Consider the following 23014-nt stretch of genomic DNA (forward strand, 5'->3'; position numbering starts at 1 on the left):
GTTGCTCAAGGATGCCTGGGGCAGGGTTGCAATGCTTTGGAGTTCAGCTCCCACCCACTGCAGCTCTGAGCACACGAGGTCACACCACGGCCCCAACTCGGTGACCTCAGATGTGCCACATAGCCCAAGTGTCACTAACTTGCATTTATAAAGCAAAAGGCCACTCTCCCAGCTCTCTGGAATACATTTGCTGCTCTCACCCCTAAGGCTGAACCTTGATGGATGCACAAAGCATTTTAACCTTTTCCCAAGAGATAAAATCTATTAAGTCCTTTTCAAGGCATGCATTCAGAACTCATGATTCTGGTTATATATTCGTTGGGTGGGTTTGTTAACCAAATGTTGCTCCTCAAGTTATTGCATTTCAGTCTGAAAATCTGATTTTTTCACTTGTAAAACCAGCACCTGCAGTGTGACCATGTCACCTTCCCATATCTGCACCTGAGTACCACCAGCCAGCTTTAATATCAGGTTTTGTCAGCAAATAAACAGAGTAAGTTCTACAGAATTAAGAAGCATCTAAAAATTTCATTTTCTTGGCAAAAAAAAAAAAACAAAAAAAAACAACCAAAGAAGAAAATATCTGTACCAAACTAAAAATGCTCCATTTAACAATCTTATGTGCTGCCACACATTTGCCACAGGGAATTCCAGGCTGGGAACTAACCAAGGAGGTGAATCAGTAACTGTATTCAGTTACACAAAAGGAATTAATGCCAGTTGAAATCCAGACCATGTATTTTAAGGGGGTGATGATCTTTTTGTGTGTGTGTGCATGTGTGTGCAGCTATTAAAGGGTACAAAGAGTGACCTGATCTGAACCCACACTTGAGGCATCTCCAGGCTCTAAAAATGTAACAAGCTGTTGAAGCAAATCTTTGCTGCTGAAGTGAACTTTCCACTGCCACCTCTGACTACCAGGCCATGGCCAGCCCCAGCAGGGACTGCTCTGACAGGTCTCTGCCACCTTCCCTGGTGCTGTTTCTCCTCATACAGCAAAAGCCACCAGCCAGAAAGCAGAATTTGAGATGTCCTCAAACTAAACACCGGGCTGCAAGCAACACAAATATTCACAGAGTTATCATCATCACAGAATGGTTTGGGTTGGAAGGGACCTTAAAGCCCATCCAGTGCCACCCCTGCCATGGCAGGGACACCTTCCACTGTCCCAGGCTGCTCCAAGCCCTGTCCAGCCTGGCCTTGGACACTTCCACAGCTGCTCTGGGCACCCTGTGCCAGGGCCACCCCACCCTCACAGCCAACAATTCCTTCCTGCAGAATATTCATGCACCTGATGACAAAGCAGGATGGCAAACAGCAGGTTCAGCAAGCACATTCCAGTTTTAAGATTTCTCTTTTTTACTAATTAACTCCTTTTGGAGCTGCTGTTCCCTCTGCCTGTGTGGTTGGTGTGAGCAGTGTCCCCTCTGGATGGGGCAGAGTTCAGGGACCCAGCTCTGGGTCATGCCACCTCCCTCCTTGGGAAGGATTCCTTATGGTCAAACAGGACCTGGTTTGCATAAAAGCAAAGCTACACCCTCTGTTTATCAAGTGTGAATTCAGCTGATCCTCGTGTTTAAGGGAATTTTGTTTTTCACAAGTAAAACAGTAATTTGACCACTGATGCAACACAGAGTAAAATGAAAGAATTCCTTCTCAAGTCACAGAAAGTTAATAAAAGCTTTTGAAGCTGTAAATCCCCAATCTTCCCATATTTATTATCCTGGATTTGTGGCAATTTTCTTGCCAAGTTCTCTGTATTTTCCAACATCTGATTCCTCTCAGAGTTGTTCCAGTGCAATTTGCATTGAGGCCATCTCAGCAGCTCCAGGGAGTTCTCTGTGAAACCCTCAGGTCCAGGTTCCTCCTGTCCCCACAGGTGACCAGGGGGTGTGAGGGGCCTGGAAGTGACACCTCAGCACACACAGTCTAGCCTGTGCTGAGGGATTCCAAAAATGCCTTTGGTACCTTAAGCCAAGCTTTTCCACACCCCTGAAACAACCCCAGGTCAGCTGGCCTGGCAAAAGCATTTTAGATTTGTCTGTACAATTAACTGAACTGGGAAAAGCAGGGGAAAAAATTCCTTTTAAAATGAGTCAATCCTCAGATTTTGCTCCCCAGGAATACTGGGAATGGCACAAATGTGCGTGACAGACGACAGAGACAGAAAACTGCTCTTGCTGCACTGGTCATGGAGGGAATACCTGGAATGACACCCTGAACAGCAGCCACTGAGCTCCTCTCTGCCTCTCAGGACTTTTTCTGAAATCTTTTCCTGCTTCCTGGAGGGGTGAGGCTGGAAGGCACCTCTGGGGACTGTCTGATCTGAGGTCCTGGCCCAAAGCAGGGGCAGCTGGACCATCTCCAGGGCTGGGCTCCTGTGCCAGGCTGTAACCAGCCCTGAGCTCCGATCTGTGCAGAACTCCTCCAAAGTCAAAGCAACACAGGAAAGAAGAAACAAAGCATCAGCTGCTGATGGCCACTTTGTTCAGCTCCAAAGGGGACCTGGTGGGAGACACTGCCAGCTCTGCCTGCGCAGAGGAACATTCTTGAACTTCTAGTTTGGGGGATTTTGTCACTGCCAGAGAAAACTGAGCCCCAGGAGTTGTGACAGTGGCTCCTGGAGTGGGTAATCAACATGCCCAGGGGGAAGGAACTGTGATTTCCAGAGGGGTGAGATCAGCCCTGGACTAAAGCTGGATCCTGCCCAGGGATCAGATCACTGGGAACAGGGCAGGAGGGGAGAAATGGCACATGGAAAACAAGGAGACATCAGGGAGAAAGTGCTGTGATTCTGCTCCCCTGGCATCTCATGTTCCCTGCTGGCCTCATCCCTGAGATTCCTCCCGTGACTGACAAGTTCCTTCTCTCCAGGAGAGGCCACACAGCACCTCAAGAGAGGTCACTGAACTCTCCGGAGCCATGAAAAAAGCACCTGAAGTGAACCACACTCCCTGCCCTCTGCCAGGCTCTGTGAGCAGGTGATAGCACAGAATTCACAGCAAAAAGAATTCTGATTTATGTGGCGACAGCCTGGAGCCTGCCAGGGAAGGCAAGCAGGGCACGTGGCAGCAGGGAGCTCTCTTCACCACTGCCTTGTTTCAGAGGATTAGTTGGCCATGGGATGTGGGCATTTCTTCCTCAGGAGGCTGACAAGGTGGCACATCCTGGTGATTGGTTTTCTTCCTAAAATACATACCCCAGAAAGTGAGAAGCATCCTGGGCTGGCTGTACAATAAAATTGGTGGGAGGAGGAAAAAAAAAAAAAAAACCAACAAGAGATCAGACTGTCAGAATTGTCTGCCTACATCAGGAGGAGTCTGGCTTTTGCAGAAGGCTTGGCTCCCCTCTGCTTTGGAGTATGTCATGTCCTGGTATCCTCTGGCACACTGGAGCTCATCCTGATGGGTGCCAACAGCCAGGGAACAGCAAAAAGAGGGGCTCTGCCCAAGCTGCCAGGTGAGGACTGCAGGGACCAGGGCAGGGAACACCAGGGATGCTTTAACAGGGAAAATGCTCAGTGCAGGGACCCAGGCAGCTGCAAATGCAGGTTTGTTGGCTGAGGGCAGCAAGCAGAGAATAAATATAGAGCACAAAACGTGTGACAGGGAAGAGGGTAAATCACCACAGATTCTACCCTGCTCCCCAACACTTCCTCCCCGAGCTCCAGATGAAGTGTGAAGACATTCAACACCACTTAATGTGACACCAAGTGTGCCACTCAAAACAGGACATTCACCACCCACAGCACTCACATTCCTCATGGTATTGGAGGTATTTCCCACACTAAGTGAAGGGAGACCACAAATACCACGCTGAAGGACGAGGCTGTGGCCTGGTAAACTGCCCTTTTCCTTTCTTTTCAACTCAATGAAAAACCTGACCACAAAATTTCAAGTCAGGAAAAGAAAATCGCTATTTTTGGCATCATCTGATGCCAGATGAGCTGCAGGCTGTTTGTTAAGGATTCTCACTTTATTCTTGAGCTGAGGAGAATTCAGGGACAGGAAATGAAAGCAGGATCTTCCCAATCTGCAGGAACACCCGTGGTAGGTGCTCAGCTCTCCCCATTCCAACACCCAGGCTCATGGAAGCCTGGCAATGTGGCTGTGTTCAACCTGGTATTTTTATTTAATCCTCAATTACATTTCCCTCCCCCTGACCCCTGCATAGTCCCGTTTGATGTTCTCACCTGGGCACAAAAACCTCGTTGTGGAGATAATTCTCGAAGGTCTTGCGGAAAGCAGACTCCTCCAGCTCCTTCTGGATCTGGGAGTCTGTTTTAGGACAGGAACAACATTCCCCACTGACATCCTCAGTTTCACTCTGATTATACTTCTGGGGGTCTTCAGATTCAAAAGGAGGAGACCAGGTCCTTGAGGGCAGCTTTAATCCTGGGGACAAAACAGTTTTAGTGTCACTCGTGCCTGTCTTGGCAGAAGATGTTTGACCCTACAAAAAGATCTCAAACCCAGTGTACACAGGATTTATGTCACATTTGGGCATCCCATATTTCACATCCAGGGATGAGCAGTTCCCTCTTTTCTGACAAGCCTTTAATTCAAAAATGCTATCTTTGAAATGGAGCTTGGATGCTGCTTTATCCCAGTTCAGGTAACACAGAGCAGCAGGTGAGATTTTTTAAGTCCTCAATGAAATTCTGTATTCTCAAGGAATTCCAAATTCAGCTGCCTTCAAAAATTAACTTGGCCTTGAGCTCCAGCAGCACTGAAATTTTTAACTTTACTACCTCCATTGCTGCTGTTAAACTTATAATTCAGTTTAAAAGAAGCAAGGGCAGAAGGGAGATCCCCAAAGGAAAAAATAAGCGATTACTTTGTAAAAAACCATTTTTAGACCTTTTGCACATGCCTTGGCAGTAGCACCTAATGTAACAAAACAGGGAGGGACAGAGCTGGTTCTAGAAGAACAGTCCTGAATCCAGGAGAACTGAGCCCCCAGAGCACTTCCAAGGGAAAAACCGCAGGCAGTTCTGGCAGAGACTGAAAGAAATGCCTGGAGGGAGAAGCAGCCACTCACCTTTCAGGCAGTAATCGAGTTCATAGAGCTCACTGTCCTCTGCCTGCTGCTGCCAGTACACCAGGTAGTGTGTGATGTTCCCGTTGGGCTCCGAGGGCGGCTTCCACTTGAGGATGATTTGGGATGAGGAGTTGGAGACGGAGATGGGATCTAACGGGACCGACGGGACTGCGTGGGGGGAGAGACAAAGGTCACTGCACTGCCCTACCAAAGCAGGCAAATTTCCATTTCCATGGGAATCGAGCATTTCTTGGCACCCAGCAGGCTCCTGCAGGCTGGGCTGGATGATCCTGGAGCTCTCTTCCAGCTTTAATGACCCTTCTATCAAACTGGATAGAAGAGGTGCCCATCGGCACCACCTGGAATCACAGCCCTGGTTTAGGAATTCCTTCTTGCCCTTCCTTCCCAGGGCAGTGGGAAGTTTCCTGGACATGGGACTAGCACAACCCCCAGGCAGAATTTTTTAGGCCCGTTTCTGCCCCAGGAATGAGCTGCACTGACCTGTGGCATTGGTCTGCACGTAGATGATCTCGCTCTTGGCGCCGTACGTCCGCCGCTCGTCGGAGAAGGTGACCAGGGTTTTCACAAATACTGCATATTGTGTCCAGGGCTTCAGCCCCCTGAGCAGCCAGCCTGGCTGGGCCTGGGCTTTGGGCTCGTTTGAGCGTGGTGGGGGGTCAACATCCACAACTGTCCAGCTGTTGGAGCCACAGGCGTCCTGGCCATCGAACTCCGTCACGTTTTGGTAGGGACTTGAGGAGAGAGAAGGGTCCAATTAACAGAATCTTCAATCAGTCTCTTAAAAACATTTCTAAACACACACTGAAAGTTATCACTCTTTACCCTTCAGAGAAAGTAAAATTATCTCATTGTATTTATTCTGAAATGGAGGCTTTGGGAGCTTTGTTACCTGGGCCTCCAACAGCAATCACAGAGCAGGATCTGTGACACCCAAGAGCCCAGCAACTAAATCCAGACTGATTATTGTCAGCTTTATGAAAATCAGCTTGGTTACCTTGATTCTAAAAGAATCTTTCCCACCTCAAAGGGGATAAAACCCTCAGCATCCCACAAAGATAGTGGGGAGATGAGGAACTCCATGGCCCAAGTATGCGTGTCTAGAACAGCAGGAATAACTAAAGTTTGGATTGTTCTTAAATGAGGAATTGGGTCTGTGCACAAGTCAGGGATCTTAATGAACCCTTCTGTAGAAGGGTATCACTGGAAACTTTAGTGTAGGAGCCACAAAATCAGAGACTGAACAGCTTTGCCTACAGCAAAACCATCCAGCAGGTTTAACATCCACCTTCCAATGCCAGCTGCTGCTCGTGGCAGCCCAACAAAGCCACTGCTCTGTGACCTGAGGGGGGTCACTTACGCCTCCTTGTAGAACAGCATAAACCCCAGGAGGTCACGGAAATCAGGGGGCCAGTAGGGCTCCCACTTCAGCAGGATCTTGTCATGAGAAGTCCTGATGGAAGAAAATTTCAGCAGTTCGTTTTCACCTGCAACGAGTGAGTGAGAAGTGATGTTAGTTTTATTAATGCTGCAAATTGAAGCACTTTGTTTCGAATTATCTTAGAAGTTTAAGATAAATGTGAGGATGTTGGCACTGAGAAGAGTTGCCCAGTAAAACCTTATCTTACTTGGCAGTCATTCCTACCTCAAACCTGTGGCTGGTATCGATGCCTTCCTAAGGTTAAATTTTTCTATGATTTCATGGAAATTGCTCTGTAGAAGAGCTGAACTAAATTCTAAAAAGTGGGCAATCTAAATGTCACAATTTATAATGATCTGCACTGCTGAACCCAGCAGTATGGTTTGCACAGAAGGCAAGAGGCCACAAAAATGAAGCAGAAGGATTTCCAGCCTTTCCCAGGAGCAGTGAGGTCCCTCTGCAAACAGGAAGGTGTCTGCAGGAGGATGGAGCTCAAGGGACATGGCACAACATGTTTTGTGCCCATAGCCCAAGTGCCTCTGACTGAATTTGCTATTCCTGCAGTAGCTGCAACAGGAGGAAGAACATTCATTTCACTGGCACCATATCCAGAACAAACAGGGGCTTTTTTTCCCCCCCTTTCTATTCTTTTTTAGTAAACAGGATGTTGCCAGTGTGAAAGCTGGGCTCGAAATGTAAAAGCAAACAAAAAGCCAAACAACCTGGCAAGCTGTGGTTTGAGCTGGGGGTGGCACAGACACCAGCTCAGCAGGGTGAGGGTAAAGCTGGCAAAAATTAATGCAACTGTCTCCTCCAGCTGCCTTCATGCCAAACACCAGCCCAGGAGCTGCTCACAGCCACAGGCAGAGCTGGATCTGCCCAAATCCAGGTTCATCCCCAATGTGGGAAGAGCTTTTTCAGTGTCCCACTGGAGGAGATGAACTTTACAGACAGCTGAAGCCTTGTGCTCGTTCCCTCTGCCCAGGCTGGAGCTGTGGTGCCCCAGAGGCTCCATGTGTGTTTTTCACTGGTCCTGCCAGTTCTCAGGTCACAGCCATTGCATTCCCTTCTCCCACTGTGCTGGCCTGGCTGCCTGTGCTGATATGTGGGAAACTAGACCAGGAAACTGAGTCAACTGAAAGATCTTCACTTTTTAGGTCTGTTCACAAGCAGCTACAAGGGGCAATGAGGACAGGGCCAGAGATCACAGAATCCTGCAATGTTTCAGGTGGGAGAGGACCTTGGGCTCTTCTGGCAGTGCTGTCCCCAAAAGCAGAGGGACAGCGAAGGCACAGGATGACCCAAGCTGCCTTGCAGGTTGTGAGCCAGGATCTGAACTCCCAGTTCAGTCAATGCTGGGCTTTTGGTGGCAATACCTGCCCGAGCATCTCTCAGGATCACAACACAGCTGCTGGAATATTGCATGGATGGGTCACTGCCTCTGTCCCCATGTCATCTGTCCTTGCAAGGGGCCCATGACCACCTGCATGTGCTCCTGTTGCTGTGTGCAGATGAATCTCTGTGAGCAGTGAATCAGAGCAGAGATGCCACCAGCTCAGAACAAAGCTGGGTTTTCCCTGCCCCTGATGACTTCCACAATCTGGCTCACCACACAGCCCTGGTACAAACAGGGAAAGGGGATTGTTGGTAGCAGAGAAAGGGAACCAACAGCAGGACTGGGGGTGCAGAAGGACTGCATTTATTGCAGTATTGCTGCCAAAGTAAGTGTCTGCAGAACCCCAGCAGCAGCAGCACAACTTCACCAAGAGCATAAAGCCAACCTGTGCTGTTTGCTGACACAGGTGCTGTCTGATCACTGTTCCTGAAGAAAACAGTTGGGTGAAAAACCTCAGAGAGGCATTGCAAAAATTGTTGGAAAATTTTCTCTGCCTGTTGTCATGGCAGTGGCCTCACGTGGCCACAGGGATGGGTGGAAATCCCGTTCCTCCTGTGTTTATTCCGTGTCGCCTCATGACATGGGAAAAGCAGATTATGACTATTAATCAGGTACTCAGCAGTAACACAAAGTCCCAGTCTGGGCTGAGGTTATGTTGTGCTAAACTATTCCAAAAGACACAATAAATACAGTCCCAGCCTCAAAAACCTCCCAGGGGTTTGTGGGACCAAGGCTGCCAGAGGAAGATCCCGTGGGGACTTTTAATGGTGGCACAGTGACACTGGCACAGGCAAGGGCTACATCTGCTGCTTTACCAAGGGGACGAGGACAGGGCATGGAAAAACATCCTGGGGAGAAACAGGAGTGTGAGGAGAGCAAGAGAGAGGGAGAGGAAAGGGAAGCAAGGCTGTGTTCTGAGACTCTTACATGAGGCCTGATCCCCGTTGCTCTTCAGGGCTATGTCATTCCTCTCCTGACGCCCCTTAGTCCCAGAGATCTCTTCCATCTTGTGGATTTCTGACAAGCACAGCTTGGGATTGTAATGGAAGAAGAGTTTGCCCCGTGCAATAGTGAGGTTGTGTTTGCTCCAGTCCCAGAGCTGGCGAAGATTCTGGTTGTCCAAGGCATAAAAAGAATAATTCCTGAAAGCATAAGAATGAAAACAGGGGTTGGGAGGGGATGCATGAAAAACTCTTTTTGCACTAATCTAGACACCAGAGAAAAATGAATGTAAATTGTCTGCCCTGGTAGGGCACAAGCCACGGGCAGAGGAACATTTAAAAATAACTTGGGAATTGTTTCCCAATACAAATCACCCTGATAGAACTGGCACTCCTTGTACTTCAAAGCATTCAAATAAAGCATGTTTTTGAGAGAACTCACCCAGCCTCGAGTGTCTCTCCTCTGATCAGATGGAGTTTCCGAAAAAAAGAAAGAGAAACCAAGGCGTAAGAGCGGCGGATTTTGAGGTAACCTGAGATTTCTTCTATCAAGCCAAGGTTTGCTTCCAGCTCAGCTGCTATGTTATCTACAGAGAGGAAAACATAGGGAAGAGTTTTCTGGTGTCACAGAGAGAACCACCCACACTGGAGCACAAACACAATGAACAACTGTTTTATGTTAATTCACGAGAACTCGCAAAAATCAATTAACAAAAACCATCAAACGAAAGAAAGCTTTTGCTTCGTGCTGATTTCTCTGCGTCCCTCTAAGACCTGAGGGTGGTCCCAGGCAAGGGAAGAGCCCCAGCTCAGGGCAGTGCCCACTCCCCAGCCACGGCCACTTACTTCCCCCGCGGATGTTGATGACCAGGCTGCCGTTCACCACCGTGCAGCCGCGCAGCTCCTGCGCCGACGTCACCGAGTCGATGGTCTTCTCCTTGCTGAAGTCACACACCTTGGGGCAGGGCCCTGCACAGGGTGTGCAGTGCAGGCTGCAAAACAGCAGAGCAGGGGGCAGGGGTGAGGCAGGATGGCCCCAGCAGTGCCCTAAAAGCAGAGGGATGGATCTGAAGTGACCATTTGCCGCTGCACTGAGCAGCGTTTAGGAACTCCAAAGAGAGTCACAGAATCATGGAATGGTTTGGGTTGGAAGGGATCTTAAAGCTCATCCCATTCCAACCCCTCTCCACACCTTCCACTGGACCAGGTTTCTCCAAGACCCATCCAACCTGGCCTTAAAAATAATTGATGATAAATTTAAATGGTCTCAAATTGTCACTTCCACACTTCAAACGTGAATCATTCCACCCCTTCCTACATAACAAAATGAAGTGACCTGAATTATTGTGAAGAGGAAACTGGCCACATGCTGCCCAGTGCTCTCTATCCCAGGGGTTTCAAGATAACAACCCTCAGCCCAGTATTCATCTCAAGATCATTAACCAAACGATGTAATTGATGAGTGGAGAGCTGGCCTTTCATCTGGGAATCCTCTGATTGTGGACTGCACACAATGTTGCTTTAAAAAAGGCAAGAATGTGCTTTGTGCTCTGGGGAAATACTGCTTAAATAGCACGAGCTGATGGCTTGCCCTGGTCACACCACCACAAGAATGTGTTCCCAAGTAGTTCAGAGAAAGAAATGCTCTAGGAAAAGCAGGGAGCAGAGCTGTGAGGTCTCACTGGCAGCAGCCTGGAACAGCACAGGAGAGGCCACAGGGCTGTTGCACAAGCAGCACAGCTACTTTGGGGGCTGCTTGTTCCTTCTTCGGACAAGCAAAACAGGAAATGGCATAAAAAGTCCTGTTAAGAGTGAATTCCCTGAAATTATTATGGCAGGAGCAAATACATGAGAGCACAAAGTGACCAATATTCATAGGAAATCTGACTCACCACAATATAGAGTGGTATTGAGGGACAAACAACCAAGTTTTCAGTGATAAACAGCTCAGCAACATAAATTATTTAATTCCTTTGTCAAAACCCCCTGGGAATAGGCAGAATGGCTGTTCCCTGCTTTGATTCGTGCTACACTTGTTTGTTACATTGTGCGTTTATGTCTGGCACAGCTTGAACCTGCTCAATGAAAGTAATTACAGGGATGAGGGACAGATATTCTGAGAACGAGCACTCCGAGGACTCTGCGCTCTCTTCATTAGCCATGACCTCTCCTTGTTGTGCTTTTCCAGCCCGGCTCCCTGGCCTGAGGCTGCTCCAGAGGGGAGGGATGCAGGGCTGCTTCCCTCTGCACTGCCCACCTCCCATGCTGTCACACAGAGACCCTTCCAGCTTGCTCTTCCTTGTCCTCTCTCCATCGCCCTTTCCCACTTTTCTCAAACTTGAGAGGAAGCAAGAGAAACCAGGGGAAGAAAAAAACCACCAACCCATGGCAGGGAGAGCTTTTAACAGCTTGAATTAGCAAGGTATTAAGTTTGTAAATCATGTTAAAGCAGACCAGTTGATTACCACAGACGCTCCAGCACCAGAAACTCCTCCTGCTCTTGACACGGCGCTCAAACCCCGTGTCCAAGGGCGAGGAAAGCCCAGCCCACCCCCCGGTTTTACCCCCGGATTTACCCACTCACTCACTTGCTGGAGTTCATGATGTAGCCTGAAGGACACTCGTGCACACACTCGTTGTTGTGGATGACGTGGCACCCCGACTCCCGGGCGTTCTTGCACTTGTTGTGCAGCTCCTGGCAGAAGGCGAAGGTGACGCAGCGCCAGCCCTCGAAGCGGTAGTGCCCGGGGGGACAGGTGTCCACACACCTCCCGTCCAGGTAGAAGTTGCGGCAGGCCACGCACTTGTCGGGGTCGTTGGGCTCCGTGCAGTCCCCCAGGCACTCGCTGTGGCAGCACTGCCCGTCCCCAGTGCAGCCCTGGGACTTGCAGGCAGGGGGACAGACTGCCAAGGGAAAACACCACGGACAGGTGAGTGTCACAGGAGAGCCTGGCCTGGCATCACCCTGAGAGCTCAGGGGCTGGCACATCTGGGCCTGCTTGTCTTGGGGGGTTCCTTTGAGAAGGGGCAACCATGGAGCGCAGGCATCTGCCTCATCTCCCACTGTCAGTGCAAATTCTGCCTCATCTCCACCTTTCAGTGCAAATTCTGCCTCATCTCCAATTGTCAGTGCAATTCTGCCTCATCTGCCATTGCCAGTGTAAATTCTGCCTCATCTCCCACTGTCAGTGCAAATTCTGCCTCATCTCCACCATTCAGTGCAAATTCTGCCTCATCTCCACCATTCAGTGCAAATTCTGCCTCATCTCCACCTTTCAGTGCAAATTCTGCCTCACCTCCAATTGTCAGTGCAAATTCTGCCTCATCTCCACCTTTCAGTGTAAATTCCACATTTTAAGAACATTTTTGAGGAGTTCTTACCATTCATCCTCACAATTCATCAACACTCATCTTCAAAAGAAGAAACCTGAGTTTTCCTGTTCCCTTGGAGTGGCACTGAGAGGCTCCAGGAGAGCCTCTGTGACTTTGGTGTTATTTCTGAAGCTCAGGAGTGATGAGACTCCACAGCAAGAGCTCCCCAGCCTGACACAGCCAGTTTCAGCCAGAAGATTCTTGCTTCTTGCTTTAAAAAAGTGAAGTTTCCTACAGCAGTACTGCAAATAACAAATGTCCAACAGCACTTTTACACAACCCTTCGGTTTTATCAGGATTTGCTTCCCATCTGTCTATCACCCTGTCCCTGGTTTCCTGGAGGATGCCCTGGCACCAGCACAAGCTCTTCAGTGCCTCTCACAATGAAGGGCACCCACGAGTGTTATTGCTTGAGGTTTTTATGGTTTTCTTTTTAATTACTCATTACTTAGCACCCCACACCACCTTTAACGAGCGGTTTGGGCTTTGAACTCAAAACCAAGCAGAGCAAACACCGTGAGTAACTCGGAGAGGAGCAGGAGGGCAGGATGAACAAACCCAGGGGAGCTCCAGGGGGAAGGTCAGTCCTGCCCCTCAGCATCTCCACTCTCAGTCTGAGTGGTTCAAATGGGGCTGAAACTATGAAATCCAGCTCTAATCCAGAACACACCACAGAACTTCATGTCAGGAAAGAGAACAGAGCTGAAATCAGCACTCCAAGAGCCAACACCAGTGCCAAGCAGGGCTTCAGAAGCAGAAAGAAGGGCTTTGGAAGTGGGATAGGGACCTGGATTTACCCTCAGAGCCTTTGAGATCCAGCTGTGAATTGCCAAGATGCAGATCAAGCACCCCCTTATCCTCACCAAATCAGAGTGTTCTGTCTGAGGGAACACCTGAGCAGCTCCTGATGTCTTGCCTGAGCCCCCCTGGTGAAGGAGGCAATAAATCCTGAATTAACACCATCTGCCTCAACATTTCCCCAGCTTTCTGTCCAATACTCAGTGTCCAGGCAGGAGTGGCTTTATTTGGGGACAGCGATGTCCTATTGGGGACATCGTCCCGACAGCGATGTCCAGAGGTGAAATGTTATCTCTGACTTCTGGTTAACCAGCAGTGGAACATGGTCTGGTTTTATCCAGCCAAAAGAGGAGCATGTGGGATCCAGAGCACAACATGTTTGGATGATCCAATCCCCAGCTGTGTGTGAAGAAAATCCCCCTCCGCCCCATTTTAGGAGACTGCAGAATTAAGTGTGTTAAAGCTGTTAATGCCATTCTTGGAATAAGCAGCAGTAGATGAGGTAGTAAAGATGAGCAACCTCTGGTCTGCTCCAGCCTGATAAATCCCTTGAAAAATATGAAATGGATAAAGCTGAAATTCTTCCACAAGGACAATTTAATCTCAAATATCTTACTGCTTCCGTGTTAGTCCTTCACTGCAGGTGTTTTCTGTGTGCATCACTCATCCATTGCAAAAAGTACAGCAATGTGTTTCAAATTAACTTCCTTTCAGGCTGACCAACTTTTTGCCCTTTTCTAGTGACAGGTCTTATTTTGTGAACCTGTCAAAAATAGTAACTTGATTAAAATGCAACAGCCAAAGAGCAGCAGCAACCTGCAGGTAACACCTTGCATTAGATTGAATATAAAATGGGAAGCTTGTTTCAAAAGCCAGGTTATACATGGATGTTTTAAATGGTTATACATTCCTCACCAGGCCATAGATGAGCACAGTCTAGCAACAAGTGTCCCGGCTGCAGAAATATTGGCAACAGAAAGTTCTGGAATTTAGTCCAGAAACACTATCAAACTTACTAATTCCAGCCTGGAATACCAAGGTTTAGGAGCAGGGGGAAAGCCTGGGCTGTTTCTCCCACACCTCCTCTGGGACAGTGATGTCCTGCAAGGAATCCTGCACTGGTTGGTCCCTTCCAACAGTGGGGTCAGCTTCCAGCTGGGAAGCAAAGCCCTGAACAAATGTAGGAATGGCCTGTGGGAGCTGGAGGGCGAGTGCTGCCAGCACAATTCCCAATGTTCCTCACCAGCACTTCCTCCACAGGGCAGTTTTCCCCTGGCTCCTTCATGCCGGAGAATTACAAAGTTTAAAGTATCCAAAAGACAGCAGTTGTTTTCCAAGGAGCAGACAGGTAATTGGGAAAAGCCGGCCCTCATGCAAAGCACCCGGTGACACATGGCACCTACTTAACATTCTGTCACACAATATTTTTATTTAATTTGTTATGGAAACTAATCTTCAAAGCCCCGTGCTTATTTACACATTTTGAATTCAGCTGCAAGTATTCGCAGGGCAGAAACCGCCTGAAGTCTCCACTCCAAAGGTTTTCAGAAGATACAATTAAACTATTTTTAAACGTTCTTAACGTTTCTCTTTTTCCTGTTCTGCGAGCTTTTGATGTCTCAAAGACAGCTCAAAGAAAGCAAAGCACCCAAGGCAACAGCTCTTTTTCCATTAAGCACTCAAGACCAGAAATTGTCAATCACCATTTTGTGCAAATCCTCATTACCCAAGATCCTGAACAGATGTCATGACATTATCAAAGTCTGCATGCTAGAGAGCACCTCAAGTCGTGTAAAACCTCTCCAGAGTATCTTCACTACGGCTTCTTACAACTGTTACTCCAGGTTACGTGACTCAGATGGGCCAGAAATAGAGGTTTTGTTTGGGTTTTTTGGCTGCCACGTTGTGCTTTCACTGCAGGTCAGCAATGAATAGGTTTGTGCACCTCATTATCCTTCTCCGCCGAGGTCTGCACACCCCAATAATTGCCATGGCTCACAGAGATTTGCCTTTTTGCACAAAAAAATTGGCTCACCAGGGAATGGTCCCAGCCCCAAGGCTGCCAGAGCTCCAGGAGCATTTGGACAATGCTCCCAGGGATGCACAGGGTGGGATTGTTGGGGTGTTTGTACTCAATGATCTTTGTGTGTCCCTCCCAAGTCAGGACATTCTGTGACCCTGAGGTGATCCTCGGCACGTGGGGAGGCTCAGGGGGACATCCACAACCCCCAGCCCATGTTCCTGCTTCGGCCTGTGGGAGACTTTGGACAATCAGCATAGGGAAAAAATCAACTCCCCCCATTCTTCACAGAAAGTCCAAAGGGAACTCCACAAACCCAAGAAATGGGACAAAGGAACAGCTGGTCTGGGTAGGGGCAGAAGCCACCACGCTGCACCACCAAAGCTGCTGCGGGGCCTTGGGTTCAGCACCAGCACCAGGACAAAGCTGCCCAGCACAGCCACAACATCTCCCCACCACATCTGCAGGAATGGAGGGTTTAAAATCCCTGTCCCAAAGCTGACAAAGAGCCTGACATTAACAAACCCAGGGAGAAGCGCAGCGACACGAGAGCCTCAAACCTGCTGTTCCAGGGACGAATAAATATTTAACTCGCTGCTAGCGTGGCTCCCAAGACTGAGGAAACAATGCCTTTTCCAAACCTTTCTGATTAGAGATTCAAACGGACATTTCTTGGTGCTGCTGAGGCCCAGCTGGGGGGGACAGGCGGCCGCAGAGTCAGCGCAAAGGAATTTCTACCTCCAGATTGCGCCTGTGTTTCTGCACTTCCCCGTGCTCCAGGTGGAACAAAACACACTGAGACTGTAAACACATTCCCGAGCCAGCACAGGTAACCAGGAGATCGGTATTTAACAGGCAAGTCAATTAAGCTTAAGCAATAAAACCTTTGGTGTTAGGTCTTTTATCTTGTTTTCTGTTAATAAAACGGTGAATTGCCCAAAAAAGAAGGGGAAAACACCACTCAGGATAAGTTTTGCTGTTCCTTTGGGATTCTCTGCCACTGGGTGGGTTTGAATAACAGCATCCTGGGTGAGCTGAACTGGGTGCTCACACAGGTTTGGGCTGGGTTCATTAAGGACAAATCCTAAACCACACACAAGAACACGAAGATGCCGCACACGTGCTGTCCGGGCACCACATGCGTTTGGGACTGATTTGTTGTGAATAAAGGTGATCTTTTTAGAGCGCAAATAACAAGCCCTGTGTGTGTGGATGGGGGTCAGTGGAGGCAGCCTGGGCCACCACGGGTCCTCTGGGCCACCACGGGTGTCCTGTGTCCCGCGGCTGAGCCGGCGGCCAACTCTCCTCGCGCCATCAGCTCCTCTCCCCTGGCTTACACAAACTCTATTTTCATTACAGACAAGGCAATTAGCAGGCTCCAGATCCAACGGAGTCCAGGACACAAAACAACTGCGGCAGGAGAACCGCCCTCAACCTCAGCCAATGCATTTGCTGCCTGCGCAGGGGAGGCATCCAACCCAACCGCCCGCTATCTGCACAAGGCAAACAGCCCGAACCCTGCCAGCTCCCCAGCCAGCCCTGGCCTCCCACCACCACCCCAAAACCTCATCGGCCTAATGCAATTTAATGCCATTTAATGCAGCTGAAGGGCTGCCGGGGGTTTTGCAGCGTTTTCTCGGCGCGGGGTATTTCTAAGCAGGAGGGGAAGGCAGGAGGGAGCCAGCACAGAGCCAGCATTGCCACGGCTGGGAATGGCTTGTTTTGGCTGTGCCATGGCTGGGAATGGCTTGTTTTGGCTGTGCCATGGCTGGGAATGGTTTGTTTTGGCTGTGCCATGGCTGGGCAATGGCTTGTTTTGGCCGTGCCACAGCTGCCCTGGTGCCAGGGCTGGCCTCTGGTGTCACGTTAGATGACGGGCACACAAAGGCAGAGCCCCACAGAAACAGGATCGCAGCGCTCTGCACGTCCCCGTGGCTTTTTTTCCCCTCCTCTCTTACTGTAAATGGCTGCGAGATGTGACACATAAATTTATCCCCGCACACACAGAGTCCTGCTTGAGTTACGGCTGCAGAGAGGGAACTGTAATTTCATTTCCTAACGGTGCAGTCCCAGCAATGACCTCCGCAGCCATGGGTTCTTGTGGTTCTAAACAAAAACAAAACCAACAAGGAAAGGGAAAAAAAAAAAGGAAACCCAAGGACTAGTCACCCCCAGCAGTAACTCCTCAGTGTGTTGCAAGCATGTGATCTTAATTTAGTACTACAGAGCCTGGGCTTGTTTCCTGCTGCAAGTGCTGAGCAGCATCGCTGCTATGGAGATCCATATGGGTCTTACTCCTTATAAAATCATGTATGAAATCCTGTTGTACATACATAGTATTTTTTATTTGATCGCTTTTGCTCTTTCACTCATTCTCTTCCAGTCCAGAAGGCCCCCTAGTTCAGTCAGCTTTTAAGTGCCTTTTGTCCTATAAATGTCATTTTTATCCCTAAACCAATTTTTCATTTTTCCACTCATGATCATCTGCTTTCTTGTGAGCATTTATTCTATCTGAACACATCAAGACAACACATAATCCCAGTGCATTAATGTATCATAAGGCTGAAATCAGCTATTAAATAAAGCAAAACTGTGTCTGGTGAAGACTAAGTAAAAAATAAACCTAAAACCCAGAGCAGAGTGGGTGGACAGAGGACTGCTGCAATAAAGTCAATGTACTGCAAACCCCACTGCACTGTGGCTTATTCCTTCAATTATTTCTTCATGTCACAGAGGCCAAAGAGGCAGAAACCTAAAGCCCAAACCCACCAGCAGCAGAAACGTGCCTGGGAGGGACAGGGCTGGAGAGATCCAGTGGACTGTAAAAAGCACAAGGACTTTTGATCACCTTGGTGACAAACAACAGCAGCTCTCCCAGCCCTTCCTGAACCTACAAAATAAATGGAGCAACTAGAAGAGAACAAAAAATAAGAAGTTGACATGGTGATACCAAAATTCTGACGGCAACGCCCGGCGTTGGCCACAGTGGTCAAGCAAAATGCAGGAAATAATCAAGAGATGCTCAAGAAACTTAATGTCACTTATTCCCAGAGCTCAGCTGCTCTAACAACACTCATCCCTCCCTTTTCCCCCAAGACAACCAAGGAACAACCCTTCCAAAAGGCATTGACTCAAGTGCCGTAACCCACAACAAAGGGCTGCGGTTCTCAGCACCAGCTCAGGAAGGAGCAAGTGCCAAATAAATCCCAGATTTTACAATCAGCACTAAAATAAAGTGTTATTTATAAAATAAGATATTGCAGTACATAATGCCATGACCCCTCTGAACTGTGAGCTGGGAACGTTAGGAGGTCTGTATTTACACAGGAACAGATAAAATTAACTGCAGGTGCCTCCCTTCCCATGGACAGTGACTTCCAAAAACAACACACTTACTACAACGTCAAGGAAACTCTTCCCATTGACATTTCTCAGGACAACATTACACCTCTTATCTCATCCATCAGTAAGGACAAGAAAAAAAACAACAACCTGTTTCTCCTCCCAACCCTTCCACAAATTACGTGCTCAACTGGAGCTACATGGAATGTCTCAGATATTCCAAACCGGGGCCGGGGTTCGGCCGCTTCCCGCCAGGAATAGATGAAGCCCATGGGGATGCTGGACCTCTGAGGACCAGCAAATGTGAGTTTAGACAAGATAAAAGAGTTTGGAGCCGTGTGCCACCTTGTCCTGGTGTGATAGTGGAGGTCTGTGGAAGAAGTTGTTGAATGGAGATACAGGAAAGGTTTGAGCTCGGTTGTTTACCGAGGAAAGGGGCCGATAACAGGAGATCTCTCCAGAAACAGCCTCCTCTGTGCCAACCTTCTGCTGTTTAAACTGAGGAGTAATTCATTATCTTCTGCACTACACCTGCTGGTGGGGCATTTCTCTGGAAATACATATTTGCTCCTATGTGAATTATGACAAGCAATATGGGAAACGTGGTAAGAGGAGTCCGTACATACGCATACGCACACATTTTGCTTATACCATACATAAAATATATGTCAGTAGGATGAAGCCTGGAGAAGTCATCAACCTCAATGGACCCACGACGCCTTTGGTCATTTGTTCTTAATCTTCCTAGGAAGTAACAACCTTTGCAAATGAGGTCCTCCAGCTCCAGGCCAAGGCACAAGGCAGGGCCCAGGTGTGCAAAGTCCTGTGCAAATTCAGATCCCAGGGATGGAATTTGGCAGTATCATCAATATCATCTCTTAATTTTGAGGACAGGACTTCCTGGGCTACAAACCTCAGCTATGAAAGGCCCTCAACTTCTTCCACTGAGCCCTCACAACAGGCTCTCATTTTGGTGGATTTTCAGACCTTTCTGTTTCTCTCCCTTGAAGGTTTTCACTCCTGCTCTCCTCTGTCACCCCAACTATTTACACACAGAGAACTGGATGTTTCCCGCTCAAATATCTCTAATATTGCCCAGACAGAACAAAGATCAAAGAAACATTTTCCTTTTGTGCATTTTAAGGGCTGGTGTTCACACCATGGCTGCAAACCCCTCGTGAACTGGATTTACAGAGCAAAGCAACTCACACTGAAAAAAAAATTATTAATAAAGAAATTAAAACTCAAGACCAGGTCTGTTTTCATTCTCCTGGCACCCTTCAATTGAGCTGATTCCCCATGCAGGTAAAAACAACTTGCAGAAATCAAGCAAAGCTGTTGGCCATCGAGCTCAAACTACCAAAACACAGAGTCTGATTTGAAAACACAGCAGCAACTGTTAAAGGTGGGACAAGTGTCACAAAGTGCACACCAGGATAGCGACCAGAAGCTGTAAATACTTTACCCAGTGTCTACAACAGTGCTGTTGTGCCATTCTCTGGCAAGCAGGTCAAGTCTGCTCCTTGTACTTTGTGTTCAAAATTACATGGGAGCTTAGTGTAAGGGATCAGAAATAACCACCCACCTCTGCTTGGCAGCTGGGTTTTTTTAATATGCCAGCCCCAAAACTGACACCACATCTTCAGGCAAAATATTGTACTTCATTCTGTACAGCAGAAGAGACAATTTGTAATTTAGACCAAGACCAGAATCTTTAACATTAATTTGGAGCATTTCCCTGTAAAGCTTTGACGGTAATTTTCCTCACAACAGTAGGGTTGTTATTTTGTTGTTATGGTTTGTTAAATTTCAATCTTTATTACAACCCACAGATTTGGTGTTATCATCCAACGGTTGATGCCACCTGGGAGCCTCACGAAAGCTTCATGTTAATATTTAACTATTTATTACTCTCCAATGTACAGCATCTTGTAAACATCCCTGTTCACTTTAACCTGCTCCTGCCAAACCTGCTCACTCACTGCAACCCCAAATCACAAGAAAGTGATCCAGGCACATCCTAAAAATAAGTGACGGTCCTTGTGGGTCCCTTCCAGCTCAGGATATTCCACAATTATACGATTCTAGGAGCTGGTATGTGAGAAACAAATGGAGATACACACAATGACTTGGTGATAGTTTAAGACCAAGGTCCATCTGATTTTTCTGAACACAGGTTATTACTTTTACCTCCAAAGCCCGTCCTGAAAACGAGGAGCGATGATACGATCAAGGCATGAGGCAAAACGTCCAAGCTCTGCTTTCTGCAGAGATAAGGGAGGGACAAGATTCCTTTCCTCAAGGCCACAGGGAAGGATGTTGTAGTAAACAAGGCATGAAAGAACGAAAGCTATGCTGACACGTGGGGATGAGGAAAGATGGAATTTTAGATACGTTATATAAACGCAATCCAGACACAGAAAACAACAAATCTACACCAAAACAGAGGCACAGTTTACAGCAAAGATGGAGCTGTCCATAACTGAGAAAGGCAATGGAATGGGCGGAAGTATAAGATTAACCACAAGGAGATTATGCTGATAACTAATGATCTACACAGAAATGGCAGGCAGAGGTTAAGATTTTAATCTGGGCAGATTTCACGGCGCAGTCATGAATTGTAAACATCGATACTGAAACCGAATTTGTGTTTGTAGGTGACCAGACTGAAAACAAACAGAGACGGAAAGGGAAGAGGACTCACTCCAGATCCCCCTTTCTTGCTCCAGATCCCTTCCTGCCTTACCTTCCAGAGAGGATGAGGAGAGAGAGAAAGGCAAAGCATTACCTGAAGGGCAGCTGGGCAGAGAAAGGTGGATTTTCCCGGGAAGCAGAGCTAACTGGCTCTACCAAACAGATTTTTTTTTTTTCTGAAATTACCAGGGTGCACAAACTGTTTAGTGCACAGTCACTTAGCAAGCTGCCCAACTCCAGGCTCACCAGGAGCAGGAGCACTGACACATCCATCCTCCACTGATTTCGCACAAGGAGCTCCACTCTGTGCTGTGCCTCCATACACTCTGCAGGTGTCACTTCAGTTTTCCCTGGAGCCTACAATCATTTTTTCCAAAGCAACATCTGAACTGTGGAAAGGAAAAACGGATGCAGTACCTTGTTAACCAGTATCAAATCCATCAATTCTGGGCACCCTTATAAATTTCTCTCAACTCCTCGAGTGGTTGTGGCCTCCTCAGCTCCTGCCCATTCCCCTGCACACCCTCCCCTGTTTGCCCAAAGCTCTACACAAGCTTGCCACGGTTTATTTCGAGGCAGAAGAATTTCCTTAGCAGGACTGAAATAGATACTGTTTGCCTGCAGAGCCAAGCAGTGTGCAAGGTATTTTTATTTACTACTCGCCCTCGTCATCCTTGGCATACCAGCAATGCCCATTTTCAAGTAATTCACTGTATATGAATATGTGGCACTGCACAAATTATCCAGCTTGGCTTTTCCCAGCTAGCCACTGGCTTAACAGTTTCTCCTTACAAAAACATTGATCCCTGGAGTTTTTTGTGACTGTGCCACATCCCTCTGCTGCTCAAACTCAGACGCCAAATGAGAAATGATAAAAATGACCAAAAGTCACACAAACACTACCCTGAGGAAAACCAAACAACTGGAGACGAGTACAAAAACCATTAATTACACTGCACAAGCCACCCTTGGAGGCAATTAATCCAACTCTCCTTGTAAATTATGCAAGAGAAAGTTGTAATCTGAAGGCATTTAATGCCAAACTAGTTGTGCCATCTCAACAAGGCAAACAACAGGGGAACTGAATCATCCAAAGTTACACTGAACTCAGGGGAGATCTTGGATTCTCAATGCTCCTTCCACAACAGTTGATGGCCCCAACTGTCAATGGTCAGAATTGTGAAAATTCTGCTTTATTTCACACCATGGTAAGCTCTTAAAATAAAACTGACTGTCACTGAGGTCATAGGGAAGTGCAGGAGTAGCAAAAAATCCCATTATCCAACGGGAGGAACAGGATCTGCTGACATCCCCCACCCCTGCAGGCGTGTGCCACGGTGCTAAAAACCTTCACTTTATCAGCACAGGACTCAGATACGGTCTAATCACCAGCTGCCATCAGCATTGTCCACTGCGGAGCAATTAGGATTATTCAGAGCTCTCTAATTGATGCCACAGCCACACACCTACAGATCCCTCATGGGGTAGCTACTGGGGAAATGGGTGGAAATCACCTAACAATGGAGAGAGCCCTCTGGGGGAAAAAAATGACACAAATCAGCACTACCTAGCAAGAAAAAGAGATGGGACTCTCCTCTACAAGTAACCTGAAGCCACATCAGTTTCTCCAGGGACGAAGAGTCTTTTTCTTCAGCAGACTCTGGAGGTTTCAAGTCTCAGCTCAGAGCTGCTGACACTGGAATCAATCTGCCAATGGAAGGGAGCCCAAGGAGTTTTGGAGATGCCACCAGTCCATCCACCTGTCTGAGGCCACCTCAAATACTCTACCTGAGACATTTCTGATGGTTGTTTATCTAAATCCATCCTAAAGTTAAATTTTGCCTCGAAATACCTCCTGCATTGGCTGAAGTTTACGGGAGTCACAGAGTGGGGCCCCAAACCTGTCAGTGCCAGGAAGAGACTTGGCAGTACCCCAGTCCACATCCAGCACCTCACCCTCTGCAGAACACCCA

At 47.9% G+C, this 23014-nt stretch overlaps 1 protein-coding gene across 1 annotated transcript in view; it reads right to left on the reverse strand.

The window, feature by feature from the left end:
* Positions 1 to 23014, reverse strand: part of INSR (insulin receptor) — a 52297-nt gene that overhangs the window by 9851 nt on the left and 19432 nt on the right. Inside the window, exons 3-10 of the mRNA XM_066336298.1 lie at positions 11404 to 11719; positions 9662 to 9807; positions 9258 to 9402; positions 8802 to 9016; positions 6419 to 6545; positions 5542 to 5792; positions 5041 to 5208; positions 4193 to 4394 (exon numbers count right to left, since the gene is read on the reverse strand). Coding sequence (XP_066192395.1) covers positions 4193 to 4394; positions 5041 to 5208; positions 5542 to 5792; positions 6419 to 6545; positions 8802 to 9016; positions 9258 to 9402; positions 9662 to 9807; positions 11404 to 11719 — 1570 coding nt within the window. The remainder of the gene's footprint in view (positions 1 to 4192; positions 4395 to 5040; positions 5209 to 5541; positions 5793 to 6418; positions 6546 to 8801; positions 9017 to 9257; positions 9403 to 9661; positions 9808 to 11403; positions 11720 to 23014) is intronic.

Source organism: Sylvia atricapilla, chromosome 26 (assembly GCF_009819655.1).
Source record: "Sylvia atricapilla isolate bSylAtr1 chromosome 26, bSylAtr1.pri, whole genome shotgun sequence".
In the NCBI taxonomy this organism is placed as follows: Eukaryota; Metazoa; Chordata; class Aves; order Passeriformes; family Sylviidae; genus Sylvia; species Sylvia atricapilla.